This window comes from Trachymyrmex septentrionalis, unplaced genomic scaffold, assembly GCF_001594115.1.
Source record: "Trachymyrmex septentrionalis isolate Tsep2-gDNA-1 unplaced genomic scaffold, Tsep1.0 scaffold2, whole genome shotgun sequence".
NCBI lineage: Eukaryota > Metazoa > Arthropoda > Insecta > Hymenoptera > Formicidae > Trachymyrmex > Trachymyrmex septentrionalis.
The window spans coordinates 1,956,894-1,980,848 of record NW_017305179.1 but is presented as its reverse complement, the minus strand read 5'-3'; the positions used below and the strand labels follow the sequence as shown (position 1 = coordinate 1,980,848).

The window sequence follows — 23,955 nt, the reverse complement described above, 5'->3', positions numbered from 1 at the left end:
TATGTTTCTACAAATCAAAGCTTGTTTATATTGCAGAACGTATTATGCGCAAATTGAAGATGCGGCAGCAAGTTATAGATCATTATTATCTGACGAAAGGTTTCAGCTACTTCGAGGACGTATGCACATGTTCTCTAGCTTGTATGGTGTGTACTTTGAGCAGGGATCCGTTTGTGAAGAGTATATTCGCATCTTTCGCATTGTTTGCAATCGGATTGAAGCTGTGTTCCGAGCTAGATGCATGGGAGATGCCGAATCACGTTTCATAAGACCAAAATATCGATAATGGCCAACACGTAATCTTCACCTAAGCCTCTTATAGAATCGCGACAATTTGCATTTAGATTAACGAGACCCCATTAACCGAATGTGTACAATAACTCGTTTATTCAATATACAGCTATATACAGTTTGAAATTGTATATACAATCATAGAGATTTATAAGTAAATTAAGCATTTAAGATTATTTAGGATTTTGCTATACTTCGACGAAGCGACGTTCTGATGATCCATAACAATGCGATTAATACGAGTAATGCAGTTGCTGATAACAGGATTGCTAAATAATAATTCTGTAAAGCGCGTGTTTCATATTTTGGAAGAATCACTCGCAGAACAATGTCATCCTGCCACTCGACAGTATTGTTTCGATCCAAGACACTTCTGGCACGTCTAATGTGACTGCCGGGACAATCCAGAACACAGTCCACAGATTCTACGCATGCCATGGCCTTTATAGTGAGGAAAATCTCATCGGTCTCTTTCATGCCCTCAAACATGAACGCCTGGAAAATTAGGTAGCTCTCCAACGGTGACATCGCATATTGTTCGCGAGGACAAATCTCATGCACCTCCGGATTTAAGCAACCATCCTTGTCGAGGATCAACAGACTATTAACGATTTTCTGCCGCTGTCGCTCCTCTACGTAATGCATTGTTACTTGGCCGATTTTTGAGTGTCGCCAGCCTTTGAACAGAAAGGATAAACAATGAAAATTGAAATAATTAAGATTACGTAAATAATTAATGTTCATCATTTAAATCTATTTTCATATTAAAATTAGTATAATTATACAGTTAACGATCTTAATTATATAATCTTAACTTGCGATCTTAATTATATAATTAATCAACTTTTGCTTAAGATTAATTTTATATTAATTTAATAGGACTGTGTGACTGATTTTTCTTTATACGTATCTCTTGTATGTCTCTTTGTGAGGTGAAACTATCGATTTAGCGAATCGTATGTTACATGAAGTAATATCGATGTCCCAGTCGACGCCATTCGTCTTACTAAAGAAATAAAAATGTACTGTCACCGTTCAGTACTAAAGCGCTTACTGTCGTTGCCGTTGACTAATACGCGTAACAAAATCTCTTCGCCTAAGACGACCGTGCCGCCCGATTGTATTTTCGTGTCGAAAATGTTTTTTGAGTCGTAAGTCTTCCTGAATAGTCCAACGTCAATATTCAGAGCATTTTCAGCACCACCGTTTAGCACGCCTGGTATGTTCCTCGCTTTCCTATGGGGGATACATAATGTATCTGAATAATTCGTTTTCCACGCCAGAGACGGATGCTTATTTTTGCCACTTTTTGTCAGAAGACAAATGACGCGTCTTACGCTTCTAAAGTCTTCACGCTGATCTGCCTCGTATGATATGCGATTCTGTTCTGGGTCTTACATCGCAACGTCACCCTATGGTCGTCCTTCAGTCGTAGACCGGAGATCACGGGGAATCTTAGATCGAGGCAATATGATTGGTTGTCATCCGTAGAACAATCAACAACCCCGCAATTCCAGACTTGGTCTTTCTCAAAACTAATGCGATAAGAGTCCTTGACTGCTATTGCCCGACAAACATCACCCGTCACGTTATCTATCACCGGTGGAACTGAATTCTTCACTTTGATAGATGCTCTATAATTATGGATTGTGTGATATGTGCATGAAATTATTATACGTATGTATACATATTGATATCAAATTCAAAATATCCATCTCATTAAAATTAATTTAATTTAGTTATATATTAAATTTAATTATCTCAAAATTAAAATTAAATGTGTATGATCGATGGAATTGTTTAGTCTGCTTAGTGTAAAAATGTTTATTTAAGATTTGAAAAATGTGGCAAAGATTAAGCTTATATATGCGGTAAAAAAAAAAGAAGAGTTAAAATCCTCTTGAATTTCATTACCTGAAGAACAATTCGTCTCTCGTGTTCTGACAGGACATCTCCTCAACGCTAACGCGGTTTACGAAGGATGGTGATGTTTCACCGAAAGGAGGAGAAGGAGGAGGAGTCTGCGTTGTGGTTGTCCGTTGAGGGTGTTTGCCTTGTTGGAAAGTAGGTCGACGATGATGCAGAGGTATTCGCAACCCGTCGCTCCCCGGATACCTCGTGTCGTACGGATCCTTGCGCGTGGGGATTCGCAAGGAATCCCGTTCAGGAAGATGATACAACGCGTTGGGATAGTTTCTGGTCTCGTCCGTTACCGCGACCGCTACGTTCCGAGCTCTGTTATCGATCACTTCCGGCAGGGAGAAATCCGGAATCGAAGTCGGAGGTAAATAATTGTTGTCGTGAAGTATCGCTACCTTCGAAATGTTGTGTCTGCGATGGAAATTCACAAAGATCGCGTCTCGAGATTCAAATCCGTACGCGAGGTTTTCTGAGGATATCATGCTGATGAAGAGGAGCCACCGATATATCTGCAACGATCGACCATTAATTTGATAAATTATCAGTTTGATGAATTAGTTTGATAATTATAGTATAATGAATTAAGCATAAAAATAGTTTAGCTTAAGTCTCCTTTTGAATGTAATTTAAAGTTATTATATTTTCGAAAAACTTAAAATTTTTTTAGGATTGAAAATTAAACAATTCAATATTTTCAAGATTCACCTGCGTTGAGCACGTTTTGTATTGCAAATCATAATATAGTTGAGACATACTGAATAACAGGGTGCGACTGATGATCGGCGAAGCCGTAGGTGGGCTTTTAAAGCGCTTTTAAAGCGCACACCTTCACAAAACCGGATCCCGGTGGTCATTGTTTTTTCGTCCAGCGAACAAACATCGGTGAACATCGACCACCAGACGATTTAATAGGTACCGTATTTCGTGATTTGGTTGACGATCAGGTACTTAGCATAAAACATCATCCTCGATTTTAACGCGACTGCCATTAATAATGATAACGGCAAGATCTGTCGTCGTCACTCTCACGCTGTTCATTATATCTCGATCAATTTAGGTCAGAAGGTCTCTCTGTGACTCGCATACAGTCGCATATCCATTTGCAGATTTCTAAGTTGACATCTCTGATATTGCGCACTTTATATTCTGCTTAATATGTGTTTTTCTAAAAGAAATCGTTAAGTGTTATATCTTATATTGATAATAATGAAATATATATGCGTACTCCCCCCTCCCCCCCATTTAAATATGTATATATCTCTTTAATTCGATAAGATATATATATATATATATATATATATATCCTACGTAAAATTTAATACTGTATTAACTTTATTACATCAAATTTATTATGTACTTACATAATATACATACATTTTAATGTATGTATATTTAGTATGCTACATTTATTTTATATCCCAAAATCATTGAAAATCTTCTAATGGATTCTTGAAGGTATAATTTTTATATAATTTTCATTGTGAAAATATTTTATGTATTATTAATTATTTAGAAAACATTTGATAATATTAATATAAATTTTGCCGCATTAATGTTTAATAACTAAAATAATATTTAACACTAAAATTAATATTCGATTACATTATAATATATAGTATAATTTATTACATCGTAACAAATTATCCTCATTATGTGTTAAAATTATTGTACAGTCTAATGTTGATTATTGTTTAATAATTAATGTAATTGATCGCATAGAAGTAATGATAAATTACGAGGTGCGAGAAATTATGAAACTATCAAATTAATGTGATTAACGAAAAAAAAAAAAAAATGCTCCAGGTGAGGCTCGAACTCACAACCCCGGCATCGCTCACGAGAAACTGCTCTATAAGTACCGTGCGCTAACCAATTGCGCCACTGGAGCTGTTGAAATTGGTCATCGTAAACGGGCCTCTTCAGCGATCGTATCACTAATACCGAAAGCTTCTTGTTCTTATTTAATATATTATCAATTTGCGCATTATAAATGATTTCAACATTTTTACAAAAATCAAGTTGAAATAGAAACGAACTTTAAATTTCTCGAATAGTCGCCAAGAGTGTCCAACATATTCATGTATTCATGCATCGTATTTATTTGTTTTACTACACGCTCGATTTCTATTTAATTAGCAAGAAAATTGATGACATCTATTTGACAACTCATGACTAATTGTAAGATTTTATCGTTACTTGATTTTCAACAATTTGCACTTTCCTTTAAAAACGTAATAAGTATATTTAGGAAGAGAGAAACGCAAGTATAGAATTTGTAAAAAATACTAAACGAACGAAATTAAAGAATATATTTTTGTTTATTAGTCGAATATTCTCGAGCCTACAAAGTTAATGACAGATGAATGACAGGATCAAAATGAAACAGATTTATGCCACATTTAGGTTAGAATAGAAAGAAAGAGAGAGAAGATGAAAAAAGGTGCAGAAGGTGCAGTTGAAAGGAAATCTAATTCTGATGTTCATGTTTTCACATCGTACAGTTTAGATTGTGCGTATTGCGTGATCGATCGCACGTTGCATTTCGCATCCTTAAGGAAATGCGGCCGAAAGATCAGCGGAGATCAGGAAAAATATAAACAAACAGAGCGAGGAAGGAAATCCGCTGGAACAGAGATCGCGAGAAACGGAAATTGACAACACTAGCTGCGACAGCACGCACTCTTCGTGAACATGTCGGCTGCTAAATACATTTTGACAGTCGTGTGAGAAAAAGGAGGATCCGCCACCGATCCTGAGACCGCGCTTCACCGTCACGATCGCTCCAGAGGATGTCATGTACGTAAATGGCGGTGACACGAGGTGGAAGGAACGCGAGGAAATGCCACATAACAGCGCGATAGTATGCTTGTTTTTCAGAGCCGAAACATTCCTACTTGTCGCGACATTAATTTCCCGTCGACGGTTTACGTCGGCTTAAAGAATACGCGCGACTTCATTTAACTTAACTTTGCTGTATGTATTTTGCAGTCACTCTATTTTTGTCACATATTCTACACATTGTAAAGGTTACATTGTATTTATTTGCATCTTGCATAGTAGAGTTCATAACTTATTCTGTTTCCCTTGTAGGCATAAAACATGAGCTGGTTTGATGCTACGGGATTTGCCAATTTGGCAAAATCTGCTTTGAAAGGAGCACAGAAGACCATAGACAAGGCTTTGGATATCAAGGAGGAAGAACCAAAGGTGATTCAGTCGCATGCAGTGGAAACTTCAGATTTTTTTACTAGTTGGGGAGTACAGAATGAACAGGAGACCAGCAAACGTGACAGCAATCCACAGAAACAACCAAACTCGAGTAGTATTTGGGGTAGCTTTACAGGCTCGTTTTTTGAACCTGCAAAAGTAGATGGGAATGGATGGAAGACTATCAAGCATTCCAAGTCCTTGCAAAGTACTATCAATCGAGATGAACAACATAGCATGGTGTTTTCTACTTCAGCCCCTGAAAAATTGATGACAAAGGACTCAAAGTCCGCAATAGCAAAGAGTGAGTCTGTACATAAGGAAGATAAAGGAGAGTCTAGTGCTATCAGTGAATCTGTAAATACTAATCGTAGCGTATCTAAAGAATCTAATGAAAAAACTATGTCAGAATCTTGTATATTATCAGAACAATCGTCTCTAGACAATGTTGTTTCTATTAGTACCGATAAGACTAAAAGTGCCAGTTTAGACTTGGAACAAATATACCATGCGCCAATGGCGGACAATACCGACAGTGATTCTACGACGAGCTCTGATAGGGAAGAAGAAGGCCAATACGACAACGAAGTGACATCAGAAAGCAACGATATCAATCATATGTTGAGTCCCATTAATGTGTTCCACCAAGTACCTAATGTTTCTTCTGAAAGCGATAAGAAAAGCCTGGAGAGTGTGGAGATACTTGGTTCGCAATCCAACACTGATTGCACTACCACACCGGAATCAGATCCTAATTCTGTTACTAATTCATTAAGTCCTTCTGTCATTGATATTAAGGTAAATTCCGAATCGGTTGAGATACTGCCCGACAGTTTGGTAACGTCACCGAGCTCCGTGGAGGTCCTGGGAGATTGGAAAAGCGACAGCAGTCCTTATCTATCTCCAATAGATCAAAAAAATCTAGAGTCATCTTCTGTTCTGGGCGAAGATGAATGCGCTACTCCATGCATAGACTGCGCCGACATATTGCAACCGCCAAGTAGAGATCAATTCGCGGAAGCTTCATCGTCCGACATCTCACCGTATGAATCTCCGATGGAAGAAATGAAAACGTTGAACATCAGTCCATATCCTAACAGTGTTGATAGTACACCGTCACCCAATACGTTTTCCAGCTTGGACACGAATAAAAGTTTGTCAGACGCGACAAACAACTCAAAAATCTCCCCTGAAAGCGTCGAGGTGATACCGGACGTAGAAGAGGCAGATGAAGTGAGTTTGGCCGAAGATTCTTACACTTCAGCTTCTGAAGGTACAGTCATGACAGTATTTGAACCGTTACAACAAATGGATACGACTAAAAATAAGATGGAATTGAGCGATATAAAGATGCCTGTAAAGATGCACGATTCATGTCCGGATGATAGGCAAATCTCAACAAAGGCTTGCACAGAGAACAAGTTAAACTTAAGTCTTGATTCACTGAAAGAGAAACATAATTTGCATCTGACACTTGAGGCAATTACCACACAGCCAATTCGCAAATTGGATCACTTGGAAGGAGTAAATGAGAAATCGGATGTTTCCACCTTTTCTCAATTAATGAGTACCACTATAGAACCACCGGATCCAGATAGTCAAATCGAAAATCTAGAAGAAACAAAAATGATTGAGAGTAATACTGACCAATATTTTATATCTACCGATTCGAGCAGGGAAGGTACCTTGATAGAGAGCAGTTCAGAAGATAACGCAACATTAATCTGTACGAATGATTCCAAAGTCCTAGAGACGCCTTTGACTACTAGTTCTTACGTGAAGACTATGTTAGCTGATGCTATGGTCGAAAAGAGTGAAATGACTGATATGGAGACCCATTGCACGGAAGTACCGCGAGAAAATTCGCCTATATCGTCAGAAAGGTATTATTTAATTTACATATATTTTATTCAAATTTGTAACTACTTTTTTTTATCTAAAATCTACTTTTATAGTCGTTCCGATCTTGTAAAAATTGGATCTGATCAAGCCAGTGGACATACAAGTGGAGACGAATTAGAAACTACAACATCGAGCGACATAGAAATAATATCTAGGTACGAGTATAATATGTTTCATATTTAACATTCAATATATCAATACTTTAATACATTATTTGTCAACAGTCCTAACGGAGATTCAAGTTCGACTCAATCGCGACAAAGTCCGGCGAAATTGCAATTGAGTAAAGGTGGTGATTTGTTAACAAAAACTTTAAAGACTCGAGGTCATTCTCGAGAATTGAGCGAAATCAGCGTAGGATCGGATGAAACGAATATGGAAATTGAAAAATTATTGAAACGAATACAGGAGATGACCGAGATTTTAGAAGCGAGAGAATCAAAGTTAATCGACGTAAGCAGGATAAATATGGAATTACATGAACAAAATGCAAATTTAATGAAGTAAGATTGTCGTAATTGTCTCAAAATATCATTCTATCTTCAAATAACAGATATCATGAAAAGATATGTTTTACAGACAGCTCGAGAATTTTGAAAAACATGCGGAGCAAAATCAAAATATCAATCAAATCACAGATGAATATACGCAACGTCTGTCGGCACTGGAGAGGAAATTTCAACAAGCGATAAGGGAACGTGATCAATTGAGAAAAAATTTAGATCAGTTGAAGCTGGAAGCGGCTTCGCGTTTATCGTCGCAGGAAATGTCTAGCATAAATGCCGAGAAGGATGAAATTATAAAGGAGCTTCGTGAAGAAGGCGAGAAACTCAGCAAACAACAGCTTCAACACAGCAACATCATAAAAAAGCTGCGCGTAAAAGAGAAGGAGACTGATGCAACGATAAAGAGTCAAAAGTATTTTAATTTTTTTTTGTGCTGTTTTAATTACATTAAAAATAAACAGCAAATGATAATTATATTTATCGCAATTTTTATTTTATTATTTTTCTAGGGAACAAATAGAGGAACAAAATACAGAATTGGAGAGATTGAAACGATCGTTGTATGCGAAGGAGGAAGTAGAGCGTAGTCAAATAGAAGCCGTTCACACGTTGACAGCGAAAACGAAGAAGCAAGAAAAAGAGATACTAATGTTACAAGAAAAATTGGATAATACGATGCATAAGATGGAAGCCTTCAAGAAGAGCTTGGATGCTGCAAAAGTGTAAGTATAGAATTATTAATTGATTCTAAAACGAAACGAGTTTTATATACATAATAAAAATTTCTCTGTAATAGAGACTTAGCAGAAACAAAGAAAAAATTGCTAGTTACTGAAGAAGATTTAAAAGAAGCTGTAGATAACGCGGGGGAATCGTGCCAATTGTTTGCACAAGTGGAGGATTTAAAATTGAAATACCGTCAAGCTGAAGAAGCGCACGTCAAGTAAACATATATTAGTTACGCTATTCATCATGTAAATAATTTTAATTCTAATACTATTCATTTTTTATTGTATAGAAGGGAAGAATTTTTCAAGTACGAAAACAACGAATTACTTAAACGATTAGAAGCGGCAGAGGCTAGAAGTGAAGAGTTTTCTGAATCCGTCTCGGTAGCAACAAAACCTTTATTAAGACAGATAGAACAGCTTCAAGCGAACTTATTACATAAATCCAATAGTTTCATGAAGCAGGAGAAGGTTTTATCAGAAAAAAATATCGAATTACAGTCAAAAAACGAGAATTTAATCGAGATGGATCGTCTTCTGAGAGAAGAGAATATTAATCTGAAATCCAAAGAATCTCATTTAGAATCGAAGCTCAATTTAAAAGAGAAAGAAAGATTGAAATTGCAGGAATTTCACGATAAATTAAAAGAAGAAAACAAGAGATTATTAGAGCAAAATAAAGAGTAAGCGTTTAGAATACATAAATATATATTTTTGAGATGTGATAATATTTAATTTATAACAAAATTCAAATTGCAGACACCAAGATGCGATAAACACTCTTGAGCAGACACATTCCAGTTATATACAGGAACTGAAGAGAGAAATAAACGCGCTAGAGAATAAATTAGCAGTTGAAAAGGCAGCGACTGATGCAGAACGGAGAAGAAATAACGCAATATTGGAACAACAGCAAAATACTGATGAAGAATCACGATTTAGCCCTACTCTCAGTATAGGACAAGAATCCGTCAGCAGTGCAAATAGTGCCTGGCCAGGTGTATGTATAGAAATTACAATTTACAATTATTATAGAAATTACAATTGACTATAATTATATAATGCAAAATTTGCTTTTTATAGTTTAGCGATTCAGTATTTGATAATAACTCCGGCAGATTCCCTCCAATACCGTATGAAAGCATTATAACGGGTTCGAGTAGTACGTCAATCTTTGAAAACTTGCAAGCGCAATTAAAACAAAGAGATGGTAAGCTTACGTAATGTACATGTATATTGATATCGCTAAGTTTTTCGCTATTTAGTGTTACTAATCTTGATTTTATTTTTTCATCCCAGGTGAGATACAGCAACTTCAGTGGGAATTGTCTCGACGAAATACAGAGAGGGATGCACTGAACTCGGAATTAGCAACATTAACTTTGAAAGTAGAGGATTTGAGCGCTAACGTCGCGGAAGCACAAGCACTCAACGCGAGTCTTAACGAGACCCAAACCAGATACGACGCATTGCTACAAATGTATGGCGAAAAGGTCGAGGAGAATCAGGAGCTACGATTGGATCTCGAGGATATTAAGGAGATGTACAAAATGCAAATTGATCAACTTTTAAAACGACAGAATTAACTTTGCTGAAAATGCAAAATTATCGGAAACGAAGACTTACACGCAGCCTACAATTCTCTATGAAACTTTAATTATACGCACGCACTTCGGCACGTTTTATCACATAATCAATTTGTCTATTTCTAGTAAGATTCGTATAATAAAGTTTTATAGTGGACGACTTTAATAATACGTATAGTCTAATGTAGAAAATGTATTTATATTATTTAATGCAAACGGAAATTTGTGATAAAAGATTTAGATGCCGATTAAGATTTCGAATGAAGTTCTTTCTGTGAAGTTAAATATAATGATATAAATATATATTTATTGAGGATTAGGTGAGAAAGATCTTTAAAAAATATAAAAGAGGTATCAAAATTTAACATATCTTTTTGTCCTTCTGCATTGTTACATTTATTATTATTTCTTATGTATATTATTGTGTTTCATATATATATACTTTAATTTTACTATTTAATATCAGGGAGGCTCATGTGATATTGGATTGTATTATACAATGTTTAAATATATAATGTATATAATATATTGAGAAAATGTACTTTATCAAATATAGTGATATAAGTATTAACAATTCCTTTATTGCATTAAATGACGTAAATTATCGAATCCATATTTTTTACACCTTTGTAAACGTCAGAAATGTAATACGTTGAACATAATTTCGGTAAATGATGTAGAAATCTATGATATGTTTAATTTTAAATATTACACAACTGATGGATTTACGGTGCATAGTAATTATCTGTTTCATGTCCACGCATGATATCACGTTTGCCTTGGTTATATTTAGAACAGTCCAGTGCGACACAAGATGCACCGCCCGTGGAGATCCGCGATTACTCGTGTATTTCAAATGTCATAATTTTTCGGCAAAATCATTCGCGGTTGCTCTCTAAATTCCTCGTTCATTCTTGCCAAAGTTCCGATTTTAATTATCTCGGTTAATTTTTATTATTCTGTAAGTATATATCGGAATTATATATGTGTACTCTCTTTCTCTCTCTGACATATATATTCTTCGATATTTTTCTTCTCGATATGAATCATTTACCCGATTTTGAAAGATGTATATTGACTTTATAAAATTCTGTTATCACAATTAATTGTCGTTTAATGTCATATATTGCTTATAATATAATTTAAGTGTGAGAAAATATATTATTAAATTATAAATTTTAAATTATATTTTATATAGATATATTTTATTTTGCACGCGCAATTGTATCTTAAGTCCACTTTTGCAAAATGTGACACATTATAAAAGCAAAACTAATTTGTTTGTATATTTAATTCTAGACATTAAAATATTTTATATTTATAGGTTATAATTATGAAAGATATACATATGCATTGCAACAATAAAAAAATTTAAGAGACATGCTCTTTAATATATAATATGCTTTACTAGAACTGTGCTTTAATAGAAGTGTTTAACATGGAAGACTTGGTTTCGATAAAAGGACAAATTGTTAATTCACAGAAGAGAAGGAGGCCAGATGTAATAGTGCATACCAGGAATGTAATGATTCCCATTTTAAAACCTGTGCCTTTTAAGCAGAGCTGCGACGTGTCCTTTTTAGAAAGCAGACGTCAGATTCTGAAAGCAAAACACTACAGTAACAATACTGTATCATTGTTTTCAGAGACACCCTTGCATACATTATATGATCCCTTGGAAAACTCACTTGAGGTCAATTCAAATCTGTATATTCTAAATGATATTTCTCTTTTTCCTTGTCTTACATACTTTTGAATGCAATCTTGAAAAATACTAAAAATTTTGTTTAATATATTAGTACATATTTATCTATATCTGAAACTTGAAACTGTAGGTACAAAGAATTGATCACTGGAAACCTAAGAATCAAAGTACAAAATATACTATTTTTGGGAAGACTGATTCTCCAAGTATTAAAAAAACCAGTGCTTCGCAAAACTCATATCCATCTAAGAGATCCTCTTGCAAGAAAAAGTATAATGCATTGCAGTTTCCCAATACAGTGCTTGCGCAATCTGAATCATCGACAAACAAAGATTTACATAAGGCAAGTTCAAGATCTATAAAATTATCAAGGAAGTGTGATCTATTGCAGATAAAGGAAAAGCAGACAAAACATGAAGTCAAAGTGTTTACACTTTTGCCAAAAATAGAAACTCCAATTAGTAATGGCATGGGCAAAGCAGTTGTGTCATCAGCAAATCAATCATTCTATGATATCATAGATACTACTTCCGCGGTGTCGACACAGTCAGCATCAAGCTTAAAGATCAGAAATAAAAAAACGTTTCCAAACATTATAAATAGGGAAAAGTCAGTATCTAGTTTAGTACCGGATCATTTGCATCCTAGTACCAGCGAATATGAAATAAATGTTTTACATTATGAGAATGATATTCTGTCAGGAAATAACTTCCCACAGTCTCATTTGAAATCCAGTAGCACAAATTGCAGTTTAGTTAAAATTCAGAATGACAATACTGCTAATGAGAGAAATGCAATAAAAAGTAATAAAGGGGACGAAGATAAGATTATTAGTGACATGAAAAATTCATGGAAAATGAAGGATTGGATGTCACCATCTCAGAGAAAAAAATATGACAACGCACGTGAAATAAAAATTACTGGCAGGAATGGCAAAAGCCCTTATGACTGTAAGATAAAATATTCTTGGCAAATTATTGGGACAAGCACGCAGACATCATATACCTTATTGCAACATTTATTAAATAATACCATTATAGAAGATAATAAGTCTTCGTATAAAAGGTGCAGCATTAAATATTCCTGGCAAATTATAGGGATTAGTACGCAAGCGTCTTTGCAAGACTGTAACGACTCAGATTATTGGAGCGGAATATTGTTGAAACCGAGTAAGAATTATAATGAGAACAAAGCTGAAATTGATAATAATAATAAAATAGATCATGCTGAACAAGAATATATGAGATATCCAAAAGGAAAATTGAAGAAATATTTGATATTGAACAATCGCCAAACCCAAACTTTCGCTGAGAAAGAAATTCAAGTTGATTGCAATGCAAAATATTCTTGGCATAAGATGCTTAAACAATATCTGTAATTAATAAAAAAATGCAATTTGCGAAATAATATTTATATGTACTTAAATATTATCGATAATTGTTTATATTAATTCAAATCATTGATTATTTTTCCAGATATGGAACAAATTTCAAAAGCACTGACTAAACAAAAGCCGTCAGATAAATTGGAACTAGAACAAATCGACAATTATGATGGATTATTACATAAATACATGATAAAATCACTAACGCCAAATATTTCTAGTAAAAGTTCTGTGATATCCGCTAACGGCAATGAAAGGACGAAGAAGGAAGAACTTCTGATGAGATTAACTTATGCATTAAACAAATTAAATCAATATGAACGAAATATCGAAAATAAAAAAAGCATAGAAACATCATGTCTTGATGTAAAAGATACTTTAGCACAGAAAGGAGTCGTATTGCCACGGAATGTGGAAGAAAATGTCAAAGGCATTATACAATCTGCACAGGAATATATAGTGAAATTGGATTGTCAATTAAAAGATCTCGACAATGCTGATCAGCAGGTAAATAGATACTCTTAAAATTTATTGACTTTATTTTATTAAAATTGCTGTTTATTTTTACGATGACTGCAATAACATGAAAAAATTATTTTGTCAGATAGAAAATAGTATGATGATAACATTAAAAGATATAGACGAGACGTTTCAATCTTTGTTAGATGATGTATGCCATGAAATTAATAAGAGACGTGAGCTGTTGATACTGGAGACAGAAATTCACAAACATGAGAGTCTGATACCATTGAGGGCTTGTAGAAAGGAAGTAGAAGCACAGCTGCAAAATGCACAGAATATTATATCGATGAGCGAAGGTATTCTACAGCATCCGTATCGATACACTGTAAACGGATTTGGAAAGATAATTTCTGCAAGTAATGATATAGGCAGGTGAGAACTTCGTAATTGTAATTTAAGAATTATGTTGAGTATTTCTTAGAAATATATGTTAATTTCATTTCTAAGAATCCCAGCAGTGCCATATTCCGAGGAGCTCCCAAATATAAACTTTGATCGTCCATTGAACTCGTACAAGGAAGAGATTATAGAGCAGATATCAAAACTTGGCTGCATTTCTCGCACAATACCTGTTCAGATAATGAACATTAAAGAAAGACCGGCGGGTTTATTCGTTAAATGGCACGTAACTAATCCGGAGTATTTTGCCGAGGAACAGATATTTATTGTAGAGAAAGCTAATGGGGAGGTTTTCGATTCGGCATCGAACAAATTTGAGACGGTGTACAGAGGATACGAGACTTCTTGTTTTATTAGAAATATACCTGTTGATCAATTAATTACACTCAGAGTTAGAATACAAGCAGACAACATTGCAAGGAGTATACATCATGTCACACGGACTTCTATACCGCCGTATAGTATGTATAGAGAAAGCAATCTATATTAAAAATAAAGCTTTTCTAACTCTTATATAGGCATTTTACTTACATTTGACTTATTCTTGGAGTCACAAAACTTTTAATTTTATTTTAATCTGATTTAAATATTTAATATTATAAATCTGATCTAACACAGTTTTGAACTAGGAAAAGAATACTTTAAAAACTTTGTATTTCATGTAAAATTTATTAATATAAATAATTAAAAAAACTATTTTTAATGGTTACAGGCTGGGAACTTGATAACAAGAATTATATGATCACTAATAATGGTAAAATTGCTGCAAAAGTTACGAATACTATAAGCACACTGTTTTCACAAGGTCCTCAATTCGATGAGAATCACATAATTGAATTCAAGGTAACTATATACAATGTCATTTTATTTACATTTTTTTCGTCGTACGTTACATTTTTTCTACGTTTCAATTTGTCTATCATAGTTTTTAGAAGTTTCACAAGAAGGAGACGATGACGAAGGTATTGCGTTAGTTTATGATCCACAAGGTAGTAATGATACCTTAAAAAGAGCAGCGTCGCTAATGATCACACCTCAAGGCAAAATCTTTATGGATGGCGACGAAAAACTGATGCGCCTGCCAAGAATGCGTTTCGGCGCGGTTATTATGATTTCTGCCTTCCGGAAAAATGCTCACGTATTGCGAGTGAATATCGAATCTGAAAATAAATGCGTTACATATGACTGGCGTGTACAAACGCCGCTGTATCTTGCCGCCCGGTTTACAGAGTCTAAAAAATGGCATTTGAAGATTGAGTAAAGATGAGAGATATACACGCAAATTTATCTTTATTGCAGGATACAAGGTGCACAATGTAATTTTGTAGCAATAAAAACAAAGTGCCTTACTGTAAGTATCGCATTCAACCAGAACATCCTCTGCAGCCACAATGTATGCATTCTACTATTCGACCTTCCTCAAGTTTACCTTTCGGCACTCTGCAGATACAGTTTGTACCGAAATTCGTATCCCTCGTCTGAATGCAGCGCAGACAGCACAAATTTTCATAGCCAACCTTCTTCCACTTGGCAATCAAATTTTTGTCAGCAATATTTTCATTCAAACAATAATCATACAATTCTGAAATAAGTAAAAGCGTAAAGAAACCAGATATATCTTTTACATCCTTTTTAAAGATTAATCTTTTAAAATCCTTTTTTTTTACGATATTTAACTTACCGCGACTAATCGCCTTTCTCCTGTAAAACAAGTCATATATATACCGAGATTTCTGATGATGTATTTTGAATATCGGCCATAAGGACTCCTGTTTTCTCTTGCCTTCATGAGGCTCCGTCTCGGCTGTGAAGGAAGAAAAAGAAACCGCGTCTTAAAGCATCCTTCCTATTAAACTAATAGGAAACAACTAATCTAACCTCGCAAAGAGCAAAACACCTCACCTTCGCGCATCTTTTGCTCCAATTCTTCCAGAGTCGGTTCGATTAGCTCCCAACCATCCGGAGGCGGTTTCTTGCTTCGTCGTACTTTTGGCATGATTTATTTTCAAATAAATATTATGTTTCAAGAAGTTCTATTAACAAACAGCGGTACACTATTCCATCATAAAGATGCCTTTTCATACTGACGCTCGACGCTCATTTTCGACGTCACAAAATAAGTCACATGATCAAAATTGACACTTAATATTCGTCAATTTCTATCGTCAACATGAAAAGGTACCTTAATTGATGTGTCATAGACGGGATAATAGCAAGAGAACATGTGAGATGTTAACGACCACTTTTCTATCTCACTCCCACTCGATTATTTATCGCATACGCATTTTTATCAAATTTCTTTTATTCACGTGTATACATGCCAGTGCATACGTGCATGATTAGCGAGATATTTGGAAGAGTGGCTTGGAGTGGATATTAGCACAACTACCTTATAAATTTTATCAGTATTTATCTCCGTGTATATATAGTAGAACTAGAGAGGAACTGCACGAGATTACAGCCACATCAATTGTAACTGTATATTTTGTATACAGAATATTTTAAAATGTTATCGAACGATTTAAACTTTTACACAAGGAAACTATGAAAAAAGAAAATAAATTGTTGACGGTTTGGCGATTTTGACGATTTAAGTCTGATGTGAACGAGTAGCGTATAATTCTATATTCCGACTTTAAATTAATAATATAACGAAAAATTAATCTAAGATAAATGATTAGTCTCATAATTGAGACTCGATGCGAATTTGTAAATTTGGAGTTTTTTTTCCAAAATCCGCAAATCTATTTCATAATCTTAATTTAACAAGCGACTCCATACTTCCCAACACAAAATGCGTGACTAATAACGTATCCGGTTATTACCGGACACCTTGTATAACAGCAAGTATTAAAAAAAGGACCGGCAATATCATCTAATATCATCTCTGACGTCCAGGTAATGTGACGAATGGTGATAAAAGTCGTCGTGATTTCAAGAGGGTTACATACGCATTTATTTCTTGCCTTGATTGTCATTGATAATGTTATTCGGCCATCACTAGGATTAATATTTCACCTTTTGTACAAAAATCGTCACAGAAGAATGGGTCAACGAGTCTCAAGAACAGATTTCGAATGGATTTATACGGAGGAACCGCACGCCTCACGGCGTAAAATAATTCTAGGTAATATGAAACTCGCGAGAAGATCAGGATGTGTGATATTTGATGATTTTATATACATATATATATATATATATGTATATAAAATTTTATTGTAAATATTTGAATACTGCTCTCGGAATATTTGACACATAATTGTAAAATTAGAAAGACAGATACGCATAACCACACCTATTTTGAGGATTATCTGCTCGCAAATATCTTTATGATAAAATAATACTTGAAAACAACACTGCAAAACATTAATTAAACTTATAGATGTTTATGACATTTTTAATTTATTGTTATTTAAAACATAAAGTATTGCTTTTGAGATATGTTTAAATATCTGTTTATTCAGCAGTGATGAGAAGTGACATACTGATAACATATGTGAATGACATAACTAAGTAAATTTATTGTAACTATTTGATATTGTACAAATTTATATTGGAATGTATGATAGGAAAAATTCAACAAGTCTAATTAAAATAATATTACTTTTAGAAATGTATTTTATGTTGATTTTCATGTAGTTTATCAAATTTTATAATTTCTACAGTACAATTAAATATATACTTGTATTTAAATCATATTAAAATATAAATTTTTTTAATTATAATTTTTGAAATACCTTTTATTTTAGAGAAATATCCACAAATTAAGCAGTTGTTTGGATATGATCCAAATTTCAAATGGGTTGTTACTGGGATGGTATTAATACAGTTCCTATCATTCTTTATTGTAAAAGATTTGAGTTATCCCAAACTCTTGCTATTAGCATATTGCTTTGGAGGTGTAATAAACCACTCTCTTATGCTTGGTACGTATATATATTTTATTTATTATATTTACATTTTATTCAATACAGTAAAATTAGAATTTATCAAGCATCATGCTAATGTTTAATACATTAACATTTTTGGTATATGTACTATGCTAATTTGTATTTATTTTGCAGCAATACATGAAATATCTCATAATCTTGCCTTTGGACATGCCAGACCTATGGCTAATCGAATATTTGGTTTTTTTGCAAATTTGCCAATAGGAATACCGGTATCTATCAGTTTTAAGAAATATCATCTTGAGCACCATCGTGTGAGTATTGCAAGTAATGGTAAAAATTGATAATAAATTGTTGCATTATCTAGTAATTTAATATATTTTAAATCATATTTAAGAGGTGTAACTTTTTGCATTTTTAGTATCAAGGAGATGAAAAATTAGATACAGATCTACCAACATTATTAGAAGCGAAATTATTTTGTACAACTTTTGGGAAATTCTGTTGGATACTGCTACAACCTTTTTTCTATTCATTTCGACCTCTTGTAACTTATCCAAAAGCACCAACTTCATTAGAATATATAAATTTAGTTATACAATTGATATTTGATGGTTGTGTATGGTATTTTTTCGGTAAGTTTCAAAATTTGTAAAATATCAGGATGCAATTTATATTAATAATATAAATTAGTAGAAATTGTGAAATTCAGTTATTAATAAAAAATAAAATCTGATTTTTAGGTGGTAAAGTACTATTTTATTTGCTTTTTGGTTCTGTTACGGCAATGGGATTACATCCTGTAGCAGGTCACTTTATATCGGAACATTACATGTACAAAAAAGGTTTTGAGACTTACAGTTATTATGGTCCTCTAAATTTCATTACTTTCAATGTTGGATACCACAATGAACACCATGACTTTCCTGCAGTGCCTGGTTCGAGATTACCAGAAGTATGTCAAAATATTCATTATAGCTTAGATGTAATTGTTATACATAATATAACTTGTTTATTCTTTCACATAACTATATTTTTTACATTTTAGGTAAAACGTATAGCAGCAGAATTTTACGATAATTTACCACAGCACAATTCATGGGTTTCTGTTTTGTACGATTTTGTGATGGATCCTGAAATCGGGCCGTATGCAAGAATGAAGAGAAGGCATCGAGGATTAAATTGACAGATTTTCTAATTCTTAGTTTTTCTAAGAATGTGTGTACTACATAAGATTTATACAATACTAATATATTGTTATGCAGAATTGCATATTATAATACAATTTAAAAATTGCAATATTCGGAAAAATGAAATGTGAGAGTTATATGCTGAAAAAGAGACTTGTAAGCATATTGCGTGCATTGTAATAAATTTCAGAAAAATTTAGGGATAATATATATTATTCTACGGGCAAGCAACTTTTCAATGTTTCTATTAAGTTGTTTTCACGAAGGTTTTTAAATCTAGTTTTCATGGAAGTCTATTTCTTGAAATCTAGTCACTATGCTACCAATAACTTTTGATTAATTATTCACGTCATTTAATATGCATTATTTTTTCTGCTCAGTTAAATAGAAAAAAGATAGATAATGCATAATTTATCTTCAATTCTAATTAAAATTTTGACCAATTTAAATTGGCTACCAATTTCTTTTATTTAACTATAATGCTGTTTAAATTAACTAAATTGTAGTTAACATGATATTAATATTTTTGATGAATTTGGAATTTTTAATCGGATTTTCGAGACTTATTAATATTGTTCCAGATCCCATCTATATTTATGATTTTACAAGTCCAAATTTTTCAATTAAATTCACATAAAAATTCTATTTTAATCGTTTGAAATAATTTAATCGGTATTATAGTAAAAAATGTTATATATTTTACAGAATAAAATGGATCTGTGATAAAAATATATATTATAATATAACGATTTTAATAGAGGGTATTGTCAAAAACTTATAATTAGATTATCTTGCAGAGAAATGCTTGATGCTACGTTATATAACACAAAATTGTATATATTACTTTAATGAGAAACTGTAATAATTCATAGACTATTTGTCAAATAAAATAATATTGTATATTTTCCAATAAATTTAAAAACATTAAAATGAAACGTATATATAAAATTTCTAAGAATTATTTTATTTTAATTTATTTTATACTAAAGGGGGTTATATCGAGAAAACAAAAGTCCAAATTCGAGCCGGATCCACAGATCACGAGTCAATCGCATTGAGTGATGAGCCACTCGGCGTCCCAAAAAATCTGGTTGTGACTGTGAAGGAAATTGTTCGTCACGGGATGTGTGGTTGTTGTGTTTGTGTGGGGCTACGGTTTCGCCAGACTGCCGTTTGATTCTGTGTCGCTAACTGAGTATTCAGGCGCCTTTAAAGAGCACATCGAAGTACACGTGTTCGATTGTATGGTATTAGAATCTGAGGAAAATATCAATATTTAAGATAAAATATTTAAGATTTATTAAAAGTACTTGCACATAAACCGACTGCACTTTGTATGCAAAATATGTTTGCGCTAACGCTTAAGTGAATGATCTAAATAAAATAATCTTTGTTAGAAAAGATTTATCAATGATTTTAAGGTTAACATGTAAGCATTACTTTTTGTGTGACACGTTACATCATTTTATATTAATGACAACAAAATTACGAGTCTTATTTTACAATAAATATTAGAACACATTGCAGCATATTACTTAAATGCATATATTATTTATTATTTTTTTGGAAATTATTTCAGAATTTTTCTTAGAAGATGAAGAAAGAATTTGATGATCATTTCACTACTGGTGAAACTACCACTGGTGTTAGACAGAAATGGTACGAGGAATATCAGAAGACAGAAGGACCCTGCAAGCATTCCAAGTCCGAAGCTGACGTTCTGCATTTAAGGGATGAGGCAAAGAGGTATTTGGATGTAGAAACCACTGCCTTTCAGTTGAAACAATCCAGATCACATGATTCAGAGACGAAGTGGTTAAAAACTGCATTGCAACGAGGTACCACCTCGGATAAAATAGCAGCTAGTATAGTGCTGGTGCAAGATAATCCTAAATATAATCTCAGTCGTCTGATATCCCTGATATCTCAAGTACGAGGCGCTAAGCATAATCAATGTGGCATGATTATTACATCGTTGAAAGAACTCTTCCTGGAGGATTTGTTGCATCCTAAATTTAAATTATTAAAATTAGAAGAACAGGACTTGGACAAGCTCAATATAGAGAATGAATCAGATTCCATTGTTAAGACAAACACCGCTAGAAATAGATTGTTGGCGCACTGGTATTTCGAGGATCAATTACGCGAACAGTACGAACGTTTTGTTCTGAATCTCTCCGCGGTGGCTTCAGATACGGTAGATACAAACCGTGAGAAAGCCATATCTGCGATGAGTGGTCTGTTGATAGATAACTCCGAACAGGAGCACAAGTTGCTGGAGTTACTTGTGAATAAACTCGGCGATCCGAGCAGTAAAGTTGGATCCAAAGCTGTATTTTGTATAAATAAACTACTGTATGAACATCCGAACATGAAACTCGTAATTTTGCGTGAAGTTGAAAAATTGTTATTTAGAAGAAATGTGAGCCAGCGTACTCAGTATTACGCTATATGTCTGCTATCGCAATATGTTCTGAATAAAAATGATGAGGGAGTAGCTGCTACACTGATAGAAGTGTATCTTGCGTTTTTCAAAGCGTGTTTGAAGAAAGGGGAACCTGATAGTAGAATGATGGCAGCAATTCTAATGGGTGTTAATAGAGCATATCCTTTTGCCAAAATAGGCTCAAAGATAGTAAATGAACACATTGATTCTATTTACAAAGTGGTACACCTTGGATCGTTTAATGTCTCTCTCAATGCACTTAACTTGTTGCATCAGGTAAGTACTATGAAATAGCATTTGTTGCAGTATATAGAATATTTATGTTTTCAGTTTGTAATTGTATTTTCAGATAACAAGCAAGGATGAGTCTCAGGCGAATCGATTTTATTCAGCCTTTTATAGAAAATTATTCGATCGGCAAATAGGAGTAGCGAATAAGCATGGAGTGTTTCTTAACTTATTGTATCGAGTTCTTCAGAGGGATCAAAGTATATTACGTTCATATGCTTTTATCAAAAGAATCTTGCAAATTACATTTTATTTTCCTGCGAATATGATATGTGCCATGCTCTACATTGTCTCCAAAGTTCTTCAAGGACGCAAAGACTTAAAACATATGTTGCTTGAGCCATGTGAGACTATTAAAGTCGAGAATGACATATGTGAAGTAAACGATAGTTTATCAGATACGGAAGACGTTTGTGTAATAGAAAATGAAAACTCTATTATGTTATCGAATATTATGGTTGATGCGGATAGCGAAATGAAGTCGGATGTGAAGAAAGAGGCCGACGTAAAAGTTGAGATGCAAGATATAAAATCATACGATCCTTTTTGTCGGAATCCTTTGTATGCGGGTGCAACCAAAGGACTCAACGCCGAGCTTGAAGCGTTATCTAGGCATTTCCACCCGAGCGTCTCTTTATTCGCGAATCAAATTATCCAAGGTAACAAATTTTATACAAATTTTCTATACAGATTTATACATTGTTCATTATTATTCGATTTATGCATTTTTATATTTCAGGGAAACCGATCGAGTATACAGGCGATCCTTTGGAGGATTTGACGTTGATTCGGTTCTTGGATCGATACGTTTTTAAGAATCCGAAAAAATTGGAGGCCAAGAAAGTGCAGAAAAAGAATGATCCTTTGGCACAACGCGCCGGATATACTCCTAAGGGTATACGATCCCTTCCAGTCGATAGCGCAGCATATCTCGATGAGAGAGAGGAACGAATACCAGTAGATGAGTTATTTTTATATCGATACTTGAAACAGAAGGATGAAATTAAAAAGCGTGTTAAGAGAGAAGACGATGAAGATGAAGATGACGAAGACGCAGACAGTGTCAACAGTGAAGAGTTCAATGATATGTTGGATCGTATGGGTGGCGGTCAAGATTTCGACCAAAATTTCGACGACTTAGATATTGCGGCCGATATCCAACCTAGGAAGAAGAAAGGTAATAACATGTTTTTTTGACATAAATTTGTATAAAATGTGTTTCATCGAGATAAAAGGAAAGTTGCTCAAGCTTCAATATTTTGTATGTGTATATAAGATTTTATAAACAATAGGTCTTACTAATGACATTTATAACAGGTAAAGCGGATGAAGATTCTGATGATGACGAGGATAACGAAGATAATGTTAGTCAATCTGAGGATGACGACATCATCGATGATGCATCTGAAGATCTTGATGTCGTGGATGACGACGACGACTTGCAAGATTTAAGCGATATCGATCTTGCAGATGTAGACGATGAAGATCTGAGCGATATAGAGTTCAACGGTTCCGAAGATGAAGAGACTGTAGATGACGAATTAATTTCGAATTTGAATAAAAAGCTAAATTCGAAAAGGGGTCCGAAAAGTAAAGAGAAGAAGAAAGGAATTGATAGCAATATATTCGTATCGGCAGAAAAGTTTGCTGAAATGTTGGAGGAACAAAATAAAACAAAGGGAAAGCATGGTGGTAGTAACGTTTTTAGTAGTAGTGATGGCGCTAGCGCAAAGCAGATAGATTGGGAAATAAAACGACATCAACGGTTGAAAGGATCATTTGGGAAAAAACGAAAGTTTGTTCAATCGTCTAATAATAATCGGGCTAAAAAATTCAAACGATGAATATGTAATAAACAACTTCATAAACAACTTTACATTTGATTACAATAAACTTTGCTTTCCAATGACTTCTGTTTTATTTGAAGATCACTGTAAACAATGAAATCTAAAACGAATAATCTTTAATTACTAGTATATATATTATATATA

General features: G+C 33.8%; 6 protein-coding genes and 1 non-coding gene across 13 annotated transcripts in view; 4 read left to right on the top strand and 3 right to left on the bottom strand.

The window, feature by feature from the left end:
• The window catches only part of LOC108747447 (zonadhesin-like), a 2,232-nt gene extending 1,817 nt beyond the window's left edge, over positions 1-415 (top strand). Inside the window, exon 4 of one of the 2 annotated variants that reach the window (XM_018484911.1) lies at positions 37-415. In XM_018484911.1, the coding sequence (XP_018340413.1) occupies positions 37-269 (233 nt within the window). In that variant the 3' untranslated portion in view covers positions 270-415. The remainder of the gene's footprint in view (positions 1-36) is intronic. The other variant, XM_018484910.1, reaches the window with a different exon arrangement.
• A 35-nt stretch (positions 416-450) lies between these two features.
• Positions 451-4,319, bottom strand: LOC108747448. Of its 4 annotated transcripts, none has more exons than XM_018484912.1 (6): positions 4,071-4,315; positions 2,967-3,376; positions 2,206-2,720; positions 1,629-1,925; positions 1,346-1,527; positions 451-968 (listed from the first exon to the last, which is right to left on the bottom strand). In XM_018484912.1, the coding sequence occupies exons 2-6, from the start codon at positions 3,099-3,101 to the stop codon at positions 469-471; spliced, it is 1,629 nt and encodes a 542-aa protein (XP_018340414.1). In that variant the 5' UTR covers positions 3,102-3,376; positions 4,071-4,315; the 3' UTR covers positions 451-468. The 4 variants fall into 4 exon arrangements, with proteins under 4 accessions (XP_018340414.1, XP_018340415.1, XP_018340417.1 ...); XM_018484913.1 differs by having other exon boundaries at positions 4,082-4,315; XM_018484915.1 differs by lacking the exon at positions 2,967-3,376 and having other exon boundaries at positions 4,248-4,319.
• Positions 4,007-4,099, bottom strand: Trnai-uau. The gene is given in 2 exon segments: positions 4,007-4,042; positions 4,062-4,099. It is a non-coding gene; the product is annotated as a tRNA-Ile (tRNA).
• A 280-nt stretch (positions 4,320-4,599) lies between the features above and the next one.
• Positions 4,600-15,494, top strand: LOC108747477 (golgin subfamily A member 4-like). The gene is made up of 19 exons (XM_018484973.1): positions 4,600-5,007; positions 5,302-7,301; positions 7,374-7,475; positions 7,545-7,823; positions 7,900-8,238; positions 8,336-8,548; positions 8,623-8,769; positions 8,845-9,237; positions 9,314-9,554; positions 9,638-9,764; positions 9,854-10,097; positions 10,329-10,333; positions 11,571-11,833; positions 11,976-13,176; positions 13,321-13,736; positions 13,834-14,123; positions 14,199-14,611; positions 14,863-14,993; positions 15,076-15,494. Exons 2-19 carry the CDS (start codon positions 5,311-5,313, stop codon positions 15,409-15,411), a joined length of 7,131 nt encoding a protein of 2,376 aa, XP_018340475.1. The 5' UTR covers positions 4,600-5,007; positions 5,302-5,310; the 3' UTR covers positions 15,412-15,494.
• On the bottom strand, positions 15,231-16,236 carry LOC108747476 (protein BUD31 homolog). The gene is made up of 4 exons (XM_018484972.1): positions 16,053-16,236; positions 15,832-15,954; positions 15,501-15,732; positions 15,231-15,310 (listed from the first exon to the last, which is right to left on the bottom strand). Exons 1-3 carry the CDS (start codon positions 16,144-16,146, stop codon positions 15,515-15,517), a joined length of 435 nt encoding a protein of 144 aa, XP_018340474.1. The 5' UTR covers positions 16,147-16,236; the 3' UTR covers positions 15,231-15,310; positions 15,501-15,514.
• Positions 16,237-16,349: 113 nt separating this feature from the next.
• Positions 16,350-19,530, top strand: LOC108747474 (sphingolipid delta(4)-desaturase DES1). 2 transcript variants are annotated; one of them, XM_018484971.1, is made up of 7 exons: positions 16,350-16,622; positions 17,049-17,277; positions 17,900-18,076; positions 18,215-18,354; positions 18,462-18,675; positions 18,784-18,995; positions 19,089-19,530. In XM_018484971.1, exons 2-7 carry the CDS (start codon positions 17,061-17,063, stop codon positions 19,224-19,226), a joined length of 1,098 nt encoding a protein of 365 aa, XP_018340473.1. In that variant the 5' UTR covers positions 16,350-16,622; positions 17,049-17,060; the 3' UTR covers positions 19,227-19,530. The 2 variants fall into 2 exon arrangements, with proteins under 2 accessions (XP_018340473.1, XP_018340472.1); XM_018484970.1 differs by lacking the exon at positions 16,350-16,622 and adding an exon at positions 16,741-16,759.
• Positions 19,531-20,270: 740 nt separating this feature from the next.
• LOC108747462 (isocitrate dehydrogenase [NAD] subunit gamma, mitochondrial) overlaps positions 20,271-23,955 on the top strand; it is an 11,263-nt gene continuing 7,578 nt past the window's right edge. The window contains exons 1-5 of one of the 2 annotated variants that reach the window (XM_018484942.1): positions 20,271-20,659; positions 20,810-21,952; positions 22,026-22,623; positions 22,704-23,141; positions 23,282-23,935. In XM_018484942.1, coding sequence (XP_018340444.1) covers positions 20,825-21,952; positions 22,026-22,623; positions 22,704-23,141; positions 23,282-23,808 — 2,691 coding nt within the window. In that variant the 5' untranslated portion in view covers positions 20,271-20,659; positions 20,810-20,824 and the 3' untranslated portion in view covers positions 23,809-23,935. Of the gene's footprint in view, positions 20,660-20,809; positions 21,953-22,025; positions 22,624-22,703; positions 23,142-23,281; positions 23,936-23,955 lie in introns of those variants that run through there. The other variant, XM_018484945.1, reaches the window with a different exon arrangement.